Source organism: Symphalangus syndactylus, chromosome 6, assembly GCF_028878055.3.
Source record: "Symphalangus syndactylus isolate Jambi chromosome 6, NHGRI_mSymSyn1-v2.1_pri, whole genome shotgun sequence".
NCBI lineage: Eukaryota > Metazoa > Chordata > Mammalia > Primates > Hylobatidae > Symphalangus > Symphalangus syndactylus.
Window position 1 is genome coordinate 146242750 of NC_072428.2, and position 12129 is coordinate 146254878.

General features: G+C 34.7%; 1 protein-coding gene across 9 annotated transcripts in view; it reads right to left on the reverse strand.

The window, feature by feature from the left end:
- Positions 1–12129, reverse strand: part of LMBR1 (limb development membrane protein 1) — a 210272-nt gene that overhangs the window by 35803 nt on the left and 162340 nt on the right. For all 9 annotated transcript variants that reach the window (XM_055269781.2, XM_055269778.2, XM_055269782.2 and 6 more), the window contains 5 exons: positions 9039–9115; positions 8328–8405; positions 6156–6229; positions 5829–5919; positions 4540–4606 (listed from right to left, as the gene is read on the reverse strand). In XM_055269781.2, the coding sequence (XP_055125756.1) occupies positions 4540–4606; positions 5829–5919; positions 6156–6229; positions 8328–8405; positions 9039–9115 (387 nt within the window). The remainder of the gene's footprint in view (positions 1–4539; positions 4607–5828; positions 5920–6155; positions 6230–8327; positions 8406–9038; positions 9116–12129) is intronic.

Below are 12129 nucleotides of genomic sequence, written 5' to 3' on the forward strand. Positions count from 1 at the left end.
TTAAGAATACTCAGCCTGGCTAGGCACGGTGGCTCACACCTGGAATCCCAGCACTTTGGGAGGCTGAGGCGGGCAAATGACTTGAGGTCAGGAGTTTGAGACCAGCCTGGGCAATATGGCATAACCCCGTCTCTACTAAAAATACAAAAATTAGCTGGGCGTGGTGGCAGGCACCTGTAATCCCAGCTACTTGGGAGGCTGAGGCAGGAGAATCACTTGAACCCAGGAAGCAGAGGTTACAGTGAGCCGAGATTGTGCCACTGCACTTCAACCTGGGCAACAGAGTGAGACTCCATCTCAAAAAAAAAAGAAGGAAAAAGAAAAAAAAAATACTCAGCAAGGCCAGGCACGTGACTCCCACCTGTAACCTCAGCACTTTAGGAGGCCAAGGCAGGTGGATCACTTGAGCATAGGAATTTGAGGCAAGCCTGGGCAACAAGGCAAAACCCCATCTCTACAAAAAATTAGCCAGGTGTGGTGGTGTGGTGTAAGTAGCTAGCTGCCAGTAGTCCCAGCTACTCAGCAGGCTGAGGTGGGAGGACTGCTTGAGCCCAGGAAGTTGAGGCTGCAGTGAGCTATGATTGTGCCACTGCACTCCAGCTTGGGTAACAGAATTAGGCTCTGTTTCAGAAAAAAGAAAAAAAAAAGAATACTCAGATAGCTTAGAGGTCTTTATTCTTAGGACAAATTAGACCCTTACTATCATTTGTCTAGTTTTAATTGTAACATTTTAACTGTAACATTTTTCAAATTACCTCTTACGGTTCCCTCCAGCTAAATGGTCCTAAAGGAAATTATTTTCTGCATGAAAATTATAACAAATAAATTTAAAGTAGCTGAATATCAACAGGTGACTAAATTTAGGTATGTGTGACCCACAGACATTTTCTCAGACAGGGCTGTGTGCCCTGAAAGAAGTGTAGTGTCAGGAAACACATTTTGTAGATACCAGGAATATGAGTTTTTACAGTGATATCATGAGCTGCTCTCTTAACTGTTTTAGACATTTGGCACAAAATATTTTTGGGAATTCCTTATTCTTAAAAATCTCAACTGTATATATAAGCTTATTGCTCAGATACAAGAACATTAGTAATCAACCAAAAGTTAAGTCATATTATTCATTTATTATTTTCTATATCTGAATATAATGAAATCATAAATACTTTTTGGTGAGAAATTTTCAATATAGGGTTTGAAATGATTTTTATATCAATGTCATAATTAGGAATATATGACTTATACTTCCATTTCACATTCGTCATTGCTAAGCCTCTGTGAAAGCATTGTTTATTTCTGTTTCACAACAAGAGCTAGAGAAAGCCCAGGGTAAAGATAAATAGGGATTACCAAAACCCCAAATAAAGACCTCTCCAAAAAAGACCCATTATAAAACAAGGTCCCGTCATCAAGAAGCAAAAAAGAATAATCTACTTTACCTCCTGTAAGATGATAGATTATATGGGACCCAAATGAGAAATATGTGAAAATACTGAAAATAAATTCAAGCTGATTTGAAAAAGTGCTTTTGTTTTATTTACTACACGTATACTAAAAATAAATTGTATTTGGACCCTACATAACTTATAAATTATAGAAAGAGCCTCCAAGATGAAAAATAACTGTAAAAATAATTACAATATAGAAATTATTAAAAGCATTTCAAAGACTATCATTTGCATTAGAGAAAAATTTTCCTCTTTAAAGGAGAATTCAAATAAAGAATAACACAAAAAAGTCAACCTCTCAATTGTTTCATGATTAAGCATAATAACATATCAGCAATCACATAGAATCTATTCTTATAAAATTCATTGCAACATTCAAAATATTTTATTGCATAGAATTTTGGACACCTATAGATAATTAGTTTGCTCTTGTTCTATTTTCACCTTGTTTGCAAACATCTCCTTTAATCACCCTGAGAGTCTATTAAACTACATAGTAAGTTGTTTACTAAAAATACAGACATCAAATCTCCCCAAATTTTGAATTCTGAAAACTTAAGTATGAACAGGCAGCAAAACAATGTTTTGAAAAATATATTCATTTACATGGCATTACTTTTGCAGGGTTCTAATAAAAAATTTTAAGTACAGATTATTTGTGTTTCCTATGAAAAATAAAACCATCATTTATACTAATTCTATTTAACCAAGAATACATGGTCAAAATTTTTCTCACAACTTAATTCTCTGTGGCAAGTAATATGCTTATAAAATTTACTTAGTGGTGATTTTTCAGTTAGTACAAAATTTTTCATTCAAATGTAACAAGCTATTTAAAAGGAATTACTTAATAAATATGCCATATCACACCATGTACTTAAATCTAAAGCCTGTGATGCATCAACAATAGTGGGCAAATTTTTAAAAAAGAAACATGTCCATTGAACACTTTCATTTTTGAAGCAAAAACATCACCAAATTATTTCTTTTATACTAGATTCAATGTATTTCAAGTTATAATCAAATTTATACTCTTCACTAAAAAAACTTTAAATAATAGAGAAATTACACATATAGAGATAAAATATGATTTTTCTTGTTACTGCATTTCTCATTTCATTGTAAGTGATGGGGCACTGCTGGCTGATTTTACAGGAGCAAAGGAGACCACACTAAGGTCAGGGTTTCCTTGAGAGAGGCAACAAGAAAGACTGAAAAATGTCACAGCTTGGAATCTGATTGCTTAAATACATCCTCTATTCTAGTCTTATAAGCTTTTCAGCTGGTAAATCAAAATCCTGTTATACACTAGGATAATATTCATGACAATTCTCTATATTTTATCTTCTTAAAATCAAAGACTCAATTCTAAAGGGTTAATAGAGGAATTACAAAGTAACTCTCTAGTTTGCATTTCCCATAATGCTAAAATAAAGCTTTTTCTTTTAGTCTAGAAATTTGCTTTTTTAATACTGTGAAAAGCCTCTATGAATCTGTTTAACGTATTTATTTCTTTTCATCTATTCAATGCCACTGGGCATAACATGTAATGCAGTGCGTGTTGATATTTTGCAAAGCACCACATGACTCACTGTACCCTAATGCACTCCATTAATCCTGTTTGGACAGCTGGGTCCAGGCATTTGTTAGCTGCATTTTAATTGTTCTATCTTTCTTTTTTTTCTTTTTATTTATCTCTATGGCAAACTACTCTGGAATTTAATTTGTTGGCCTTCAAAAAGTAAATTTTACCATTAGCTTGTTTTCTTTGTATTAAAACTATACTCAGCATGTAATTTTCTTCCATATAATCGGTATATATTAATGATTAGCATTCAATCTTAAATAACAGTACAGTGAATGAGTTTCATAAGTATTAAAATGATAGGTTGGCTGAAATATAACAGAAATTATTTAATAGACTGTCATAATATAAATGATAACATTTAACATCAAATCAGGTTGCTAAAGAGCATACTTTCAGCATTTTCAAGATTCACATACACAGATGTCAAAACAATTACAAGTCCTATAAAGCAAACACAAAAGAAATAAGACTATTACCCACACCAGTTTTTTATTAGCTTATGGAACAGTGGTCCCTTTACATTTACACTTTAATTTTGTTTTCTATTACAAACATGAAATCCTTTGTAAGAATTATGAAGATACCTACAAAGCTTCTACTTTCTTTGCACAGCCTGCATCCCTGATATCTGTAAGTCTTCAATAAATAATGGAGGCAATATGACAGCTAACACAAAAGCAACTCAAAGTTACCAGCAATTTTTGTTATGAGCAAGTAGCTAAAATTTAATGATCGAAATTTTCCAATCATTTGTGTGCACTCTTAAGTCAATTCTAAGTCTAGAGAATTAGATAGAAATGCTTAATGGAAACTTTTGTCTGAAATAATATTTAGTGAAGAACTCAGAATATGGTCTACGATAGTATTTTATAAAAGACGACTAAAGGAAGACTTACTCAACTATTTCAATGACAAAGAGAAAATCTGTTTTTCTTTTAAAAGATTATCAAATTCTCCGTAAACTGAAACATTAAGAAAATGACAGAAATGAATGACAGGCAAGTGGGAACTCTCAAGGGTGTCCTTTGAATCAGAGTGTGTTCTCAGAGATTACATTGCTTTCACCTCTATTTCGTGGACACAAAGCAGCTTAAAATAATTTACAAATTTTCAATTTTTTAAACCATACTAAATTATAAATGCTCAAAAACTTTTATATAGAAAAATTAGTTTAATGCAGTTTCCTCACTAGAGGACTCAAAAGCCTAACTTATAGATGTGTCAGTAAAAACAAAACACAACAAAAAACCAGGCCATTGTTTGGAGAAAGAATGCTTTTAAGTGTTTAAAAAATAAATAGTCTTTATTTGATAAAAGTATTTGTCTTGGTATGTCCCTACACATAAAGTATACAAGTAAAGGTGTAAAATGATGTAGGAAGAAACACTGTATTTCAAAGGTAATCTTTATGTAAAAGTTTAGAAAGTAAATGTTAAGTAAGTTCAGTAAAGACAGTTTTTAAACACATGGATCTTTAAGTGAAAATTTCTCATTGACACTTACCCAGTGTTCTCGACATCACAGGCAGAGCAGAGCTCAACACCAAGATGGACACACAATTTCCAATGATCTATTATGAGAAATGAGAAAGAATATTGGGCAGTTAAGCAGCAGGATGACAATCAAACCCAGTAACATTCTGAGAAATTACTGTGCATTCTAGTTACCTAGTGTACTTTGCCGATTTCTTAATGATACTTACTATTCCAGTACAGAATTTTCAAAGAATAACACACTTTGAAAATAAATAAAGTTATATCTGTAAGTTCTAGAAGATGTTTACAGTACCTAGCACAGATATAGTTATAGAATACTTAAGTTACTTGACACCTACATAATACATTTTACATTACTGATGGCAGTTGTTATTTCAAAAGGTTCTGCCTGTCAAGTAAAAAATAATTAACATATTGGATACTTCTGACTACATTTTTAAGGCCAGATTATTGCTTAAGATCTCTTTTATTACATCTATTTCTAATGTTAATTGTAAGATTTAAAAAGCACCAGAAATCCAAAACCTCTAAACTTTTTAAATAATGCATCCCATGTTTATTCTTCCATGGTAAATAAGAGTTGAAAATACCAATTAATATTTATGATCACTTAAACTAGATACTGAATCTCAACTACTTATTAAGTTTAAAGAAATAGCTGTGTGTGTATGTGTGTGTGTACAATAACTTCCCCCCTTTAAGTAGGCTAAAAATATAAAATAAAAACAAAACAAGCTTGCAGCTCTTATTAGTTATTCTTCTTTGTCACCCTACGGGAATATTTTATAAAGATTCAGTCACTATACACAGCAACAGCCTTTTTATTCTGAAGCCAATGACATGTTGTGGAAAAAGTCAAATTAGCCTCAGACTACAAAATGTTTCTGAATAGAACTCTTCCGTCTTACTTTAATTATTCAAATTTGAAATACTTTGTCTCTACTACTTGTAGCAACTAAGTTCTTCAGACTTCAAACAAGCTCCCTGAAGTACAGTTAGCACAATCCAAGTTACTCATTAGCAATACGTTTTCTTTAGAGGAAAAAGAGTCCTTTCAGGAGCCTTCTATAGCTAGTTAACAAGCTCTGCAGTTCTCTGCATTTACAGTGAATGGACGCCATCCAAATTAAACAAGGGTACATCCCTTTCCCACTCACTCAGCATTTTGAAAATCTTCCAGTTTGTGTTTACGCAACTTACAAACAAATACCTATCACTACAAATGAACCATTCAGGATGACTATTAAATAAAGCAGTCTGTCTGGGAAGGCAGAGTCACCTAAGATTCTACCTTACCTTTGTCATAGTTGTGTCATCTTTCTTGGGAGTAAAGTTTCCAAAAAATCGAAGGCTATAGAAGCCGACAACAGAGGACACCATAAGATAGCTGTGAGAATCAAGGAAAAAAACTCTCCAACAGAATGCAAGTTTCCTAAGTTCTCGGCAGTCTCCAAAGTCTTAAGGCCCATAGGAAAAATAAAACAAAAAGCCACTTTAAGTGCTTGAGGAAGACTAATCTGTTGTTTTCTCTTCTAGACAAGTGTCTTAGTAAATAACCACTGCCCCAGAAAACGTGGTATAAAATTTGTGGATAGGCTGAACATTCAGTTAAAGAAAGGATACAAAATCAAAATGATTTCAAGTGCAGCTCCCACAAAACCAAACGTAGAAAGAGAGGCATTTCCTATTCCAGGCCCCTGGGGTGGGAGAAAGACACTTTTCAGGATTCGATGACACCATTATATTGGTTTCCCTAAAACAGCTGTTTCATAAATATAAGACAGTTGAAATTATGAATGTTTACTACTTTGAAATAACATCTAGACTTTCAAAGGCCAACAAGACATGACATTAGACTGATTTCATCAACAAATTTAGGCACCATGTTAACAATTTTAACAAGCTCAAGAAAAATTACTTATCTTAAATGTAATTTAAGTTACTTGTCAAGATGACATCCTTATGCTTACTGTTATAAAATGGGGCAACTTGCTACTTGAGGAAAAAAATCCTGAATAGTTTTGGGAAAGAGTTTTTAAAAACACAATAGAAAAATAAGAATAGGATATATAGCTATCTGAATGCTTACACAACATACAAAGATTACACAATTAAAGTATGTCAAAATTAAGCTAAGAGTAGAAAGAGAGTAAATGTGCATATCCTGTTCCCATACCTGAAAGTCTCTTTTGCCCAAATTTTCCTTGGGAATTCAGAGTTACAAAAGATGTAACTGTTAACATAGATTTTTAAAAAGTAATGCTATAAATTTTTTCCTAAACAATTATCCCTATCTCAAAAACTATCTTTACCTAGAACTTAAAAAAATACACAAAAAGTTACTATTTTTATAATGAGATCTGAAAAAATCATTCCCTACTGAAGTAAAACAGTATTTTCAAAGATTACTAGTAAAAGAAACTATCTGAATGTTTTACTTGTCAGCACAGATTACATCCAATAGAAACACCAGGAATAATTAAGAATCTACAGTCAGCCCAATAAAAAATAACTTTTTGACAATCTTTTGAAGAAGAAATAAATGATGCTGGTAGAAAGTGATGGGGTTCGAGACACACTACTCCAAAATATGAGACCTGGTATTTGAGAAAACCTAGGAAGGTCACATACTGATCTGCCTCCTTCTCCTGCGAAGCAGGCCATAAGACCCCCATTCGAGGGTGCCCCCCCAACCCACCCAGAGGAGAGGCACATGTTTATCTCCAGAGACACGAGGACATCGAGAAGAATATGAACAGGCCTTGCTAAATTCCCCCAGTTTATAATCATTAGATCACACCCCTGTCTTCCAGTCATACTTCCCCACTACTGTCCACTCTTCACCAAACCTGAGCATAAAAGTACACAGCTTTTTCTGTTTCTTTGGTCTTCTTTATTTCTGAAGACCCCTGTGATATGTAAAACTTATCTTAAATAAGTTTGTCAGCTTTTCTCTTATTAATCTTTTGTTATAGGCATCTCAGCCATGAACCTTCCAATAGGTTAGAAAAAGGTATTACTTCTTCTCCCCTACAAAAGCTTATTGATCAACAGAGATAATACTTTGGAATTATGCTATCTCAAGAGAAGCCATGTAGGAAGGATTAACAGTATCTAATTTTTTTACACAATTATACAGGGATCTCCTATAACGTACAAGTCATTCTCTACTAAGCACTAAGGGGGATGGGTACAAAAATATACTATAGGGCTTAGGACTTGTTTTGTTGATATAGTAAAATGGGTTAAAAGTGACTAGGAAGTCAGTATAGTAAGTGACTTCCTGTTCTATCAGTGGGTTTAGGTATAAAACTAAAGAAAAACATAAGACTGTACATGGCAAAGGGTAGTTTCTTGTCTGTCTGTAGGATGAGGCACCTGGAGCATGACGGTGGGCTTATACTCATGGAGAAGAGGCTGTAACTGAATACAACAACGGCAATAACAGATGGCACAAGGTCCTGGAAAGACTCAGGTGGGGGGATCCGAATCAAGACTATGGCTAAAGGAATTTCATATAGCCAAATGAATTTCAGTAAAATCAAGATAAACTCTGATAAGAAATCTAAAAGGAAATTCCAACACTTGAAAAAAGGCCCTGTCAATCCAAAGTAAAAACTTAGAAACAAAAATCACAGTTTATATTATAAAGGCTCTTTGCATAAAGAAATTCATACAACTTGAAGTATATACACGCACAAAGGTGAATGTTTTCATTTGCTTACTTGAAATACTCAGGGTATAGACATAGAATACTTTTGCAAAAGAAAGACATTTTAAACGATTTTACTTTACCCTTGTTCCTTTTGGCATTGCTGTTTCATCAACCAATAGGCAAAGAATATTACAAGCCACCAAGAGGACCGAGATGGACTACAAGACAAACAGCAAACTGTCAGCTCTCAAGATTTTTCACCAATACAAAATATTAAAATCTAGGTAACCAAATATATGTTTCAGAATAGAGGGAAAGCAGACAAGACCAAAATGCTATATATAAAACTAAAGTAATCAGACTACAAACAAGAACTGACAAAATTCTAAGAGTCTGCAAGTTATTGTAATTTCAAAGCTTGTGACAAAAGCTGGTAGTATATAGATCCTTTTACTAAGTGATCTCACCAGTTGGAAACACATGACTCCACGGACTTAAAAAAGTGGTAAAATATTATCAGAACTAATTTCATAATGTAATTTTCATATTTTATCACAGAATTAAAGCAGGTTATCTGCAACACCTTGTTTTCTTAATTTTCAATGAAAAAAAGACTGAATTTCCTGCTTTCATGAAGAAACAGATAATCTTCAGAATTTTTTTTAAATTGCCATTAATTTCCATTTTTGCTTTATTAGATTTTCATAAATAAAGGCAGAAAAAGATTTTAATCCTGTTGACAGAAAACTAGTTTATGAAAAACCACTTAGCTGAGGGAGCTGCCATACTCAAATGCTAAAGTAAATAAAATATAATTTGCTTTTATTTTAACTAGGCAAATAAATTCTTACTGTCTCAATAAGAAGGAGAACCATAACAGCGGGATACACCAAATTTCTTTCCCATGCTGAAGCCTTTTTTCGCCTCTCTATTAAAAGGAAAAACAAAATAAAACAAAGTTTTCTCCAGATTAACATTTTCATTCCATAATGCTATAATCTGTTTTTTACATAATTTCTCTTTAAAAAACATAAATTACTTTTAATTTTCCTCCACAAACTATAAAAACTAGAGATAGGGCCTTGCTCTGTCACCCAGGCTAGAGCACAATGGTATAGCCACAGCTCACTGCACCCTCCTAGGCTCAAGTGATCCTCCCATCTCAACCACCCGAGTAGCTGGGACTACAGGTACGTGCCACCATGCCTGGCTAATCTTTTTTATTTATTTTTTGTAGAGACAGAGTCTTGCTATGTTGCCCAGGCTGGTCTTGAACTCCTGGGCTCAAACGATCCTCCCCCTTCAGCTTCCTAAAGTGCTGAGATTACAGGCACGAACTATGACACCCAGACAAAAATCAGAGTTTTAAAACCAGTTTGCTACATTAAACACCTCAATCCTGTGATGCTTAAATTTCAGCTCTGTGAAGACATCTCAATTGTTAAGGAAATATATTGTTAATATACGGCTGACTCTGAAAATACAGACATACAGTAGGCCTTCTATAGCTACAGGTTCTGCAATAATTTTTTGTCATATGTGGATTTTGGTACCCATAGGGGTTCTGAAACCAGTCCCCCACGAATACTGAGGGCCTACTATATTTGTATTTCATATAGATCTACATATTGACATATATATCTGAATGAATAAAGTTATATGAATAAAAATCTCTTCTATTTTTGTTTTGTTTGTTTGTTTGAGATGGAGTCTCGCTCTGTCTCCCAGGCTGGAGTGCAGTGGCACGATCTCAGCTCACTGCAACCTCTGCCTGCCAGGTTCAAGTGATTCTCCTGCCTCAGCCTCCCAAGTAGCTGGGACTACAGGCGCACGCCACCACGCCTAGCTAATTTTTTGTATTTTTAGTAGAGATGGGGTTTCACCATGTTAGCCAGGATGGTCTCGATCTCCTGACCTCATGATCCGCCCACCTCGGCCTCCCAAATTGCTGGGATTACAGGTGTGAGCCACTGCGCCTGGGCCCCCTTCTATTTTTAATATCCCAAAGATAAGCACTTCTAGTTTTCTAAAGGCTGGAAGCAAACTTCTACTTTTACCTATAACACCAATCCTCATGCTAAGAACAAGTAGAAAAGATGAATCAAACTTAATTTTTAAAAAATCTGTATGAGCATATCAGAAAGCTATCAAGACAATGAAAATTGAGGGGCCAATATTCTGTGAAGTGAACTGAGCTAAGACCCCCAATTTGTTCTACACCTTCTGCTGCAAGCCATTTCCCAATACATAAATGGCATGGACCCAAGAGGTTGAGAAATCAATGGGTAAAGGCAATGATTCTAAAGCAAACCTTTCAGCAAACTCAACAGAGCCAAGAGGACAGACACTGGCATTTGGGGCTACCAATGCAGTCAAAATTTGAGAGGCTATGATCATACAGAAAAGCAAAGGGCAAAGAAGTGAACCTGGCAGACAGTGCCACTTTCCCTTCAAGATGCCAGTGGCTAAGAGGCCGAGAAGAACAACAGAAAGATGCAACTATGAGGCTAAGTAGCCAAGCAAAGCTTCTGTCAGGCTCATGTTTCTTGAGAGGTAAAAACTAAAATTCATTAAGAAAATGAGGTCATAGTCAATAACTAAGCAACTAGGCTTTCAATTAGGACCAATGAAAAGCTATACCCTAGTATGAAGGAAGGACAAAGTGGAAATGGACCGGTCGTCGTAAAGACTAAAGCCTGTCCTTTAATGACCTCAAACCTAATGGATTAGACTGATATGTCCCTACTGTAATTGTCTGCCAGAAGCAAAAGTACATTCTCCCAAGAAGAAGAAAACATCATACAGAGTTTCTGTAGTTTTGTATAAGAAATGTCTGGCATTCAATTAAACATTACCAGATATGGGAAAAAGAGGCCAGGCACGGTGGCTCACGCCTGTAATCCCAAGACTTTGGAAGGCCAAGGCGGGCCCATCACAAGGTCAGGAGTTTGAGACCAGCCTGGCCAACATGGTAAAACCCCATCTCTACTAAAAATACAAAAAATTAGCTGGGCATGGTGGCGGGCACCTGTAATCCCAGTTACTCGGGAGGCTGAGGCAAGAGAATCACTTGAACCCATGAGGTGGAGGTTGCAGTGGGCTGAGATCAGGCCATTGCACTCCAGCCTGGGCAACAAAAGCGAAACTCCATCTCATAAATAAATAAATAATGGAAAAAGAGGGGAAAAAAAAGACAACAGAAACAGACCTCCAGGTGATCCACATATTGGATTTATCAGAAAGATGCTTTAAAATAAATGATTAACATATTCAATAAAATAAGTGATAAATGGAAAATTTTGCAAGTAAATTTAAATCTATAAAAAATAAATAGAAAATCTAGAACTGAAAAATAATGTAACTAAAATAAAGAATTCAATAGTTTTGACAAAAGTTATGACACAGCTGAAAGAAAGCAAAATGGAAGACAGACCAGTAGAAAATATCAGAGCATTGAAGCATGAAGATAAAAATGGACATAAATACAGAAAAGAATATAAGAATGAAAAAGTCTAGCATATGTGTAACTGCAGCCTGAGGAAATAAGAGAGAATGGAGCAGAAGCAATATTTGATAAGACAATGGCCAAGATTTTCCCAAATAGATAAAAGACATCAAGCCACAGTATCATGAAGTGACACACAGATTTCAAGAAAGATAAATACAAAGAAAACCAAATCTAAGCCTATCAGAGTAAAATTGCTAAACAAAGACAAAAGGAAAATCTTTAAAACCCTTTGAAAGAGCAACAACATGACTTTTAACAAGAAACCAGAAGACAGTAGAATAACATCTTTCCAATGCTGATAACTACCAAACAAAAATTTTTAGTATGTTTTCCAATAAACAAAAACTGAGAGAATCTATTGCCAGAAAACCTCTGTTTTTCAAACAGAAGCTAAATGAACATTAGAAATGTAAAAATACAAATACAAATCAGGA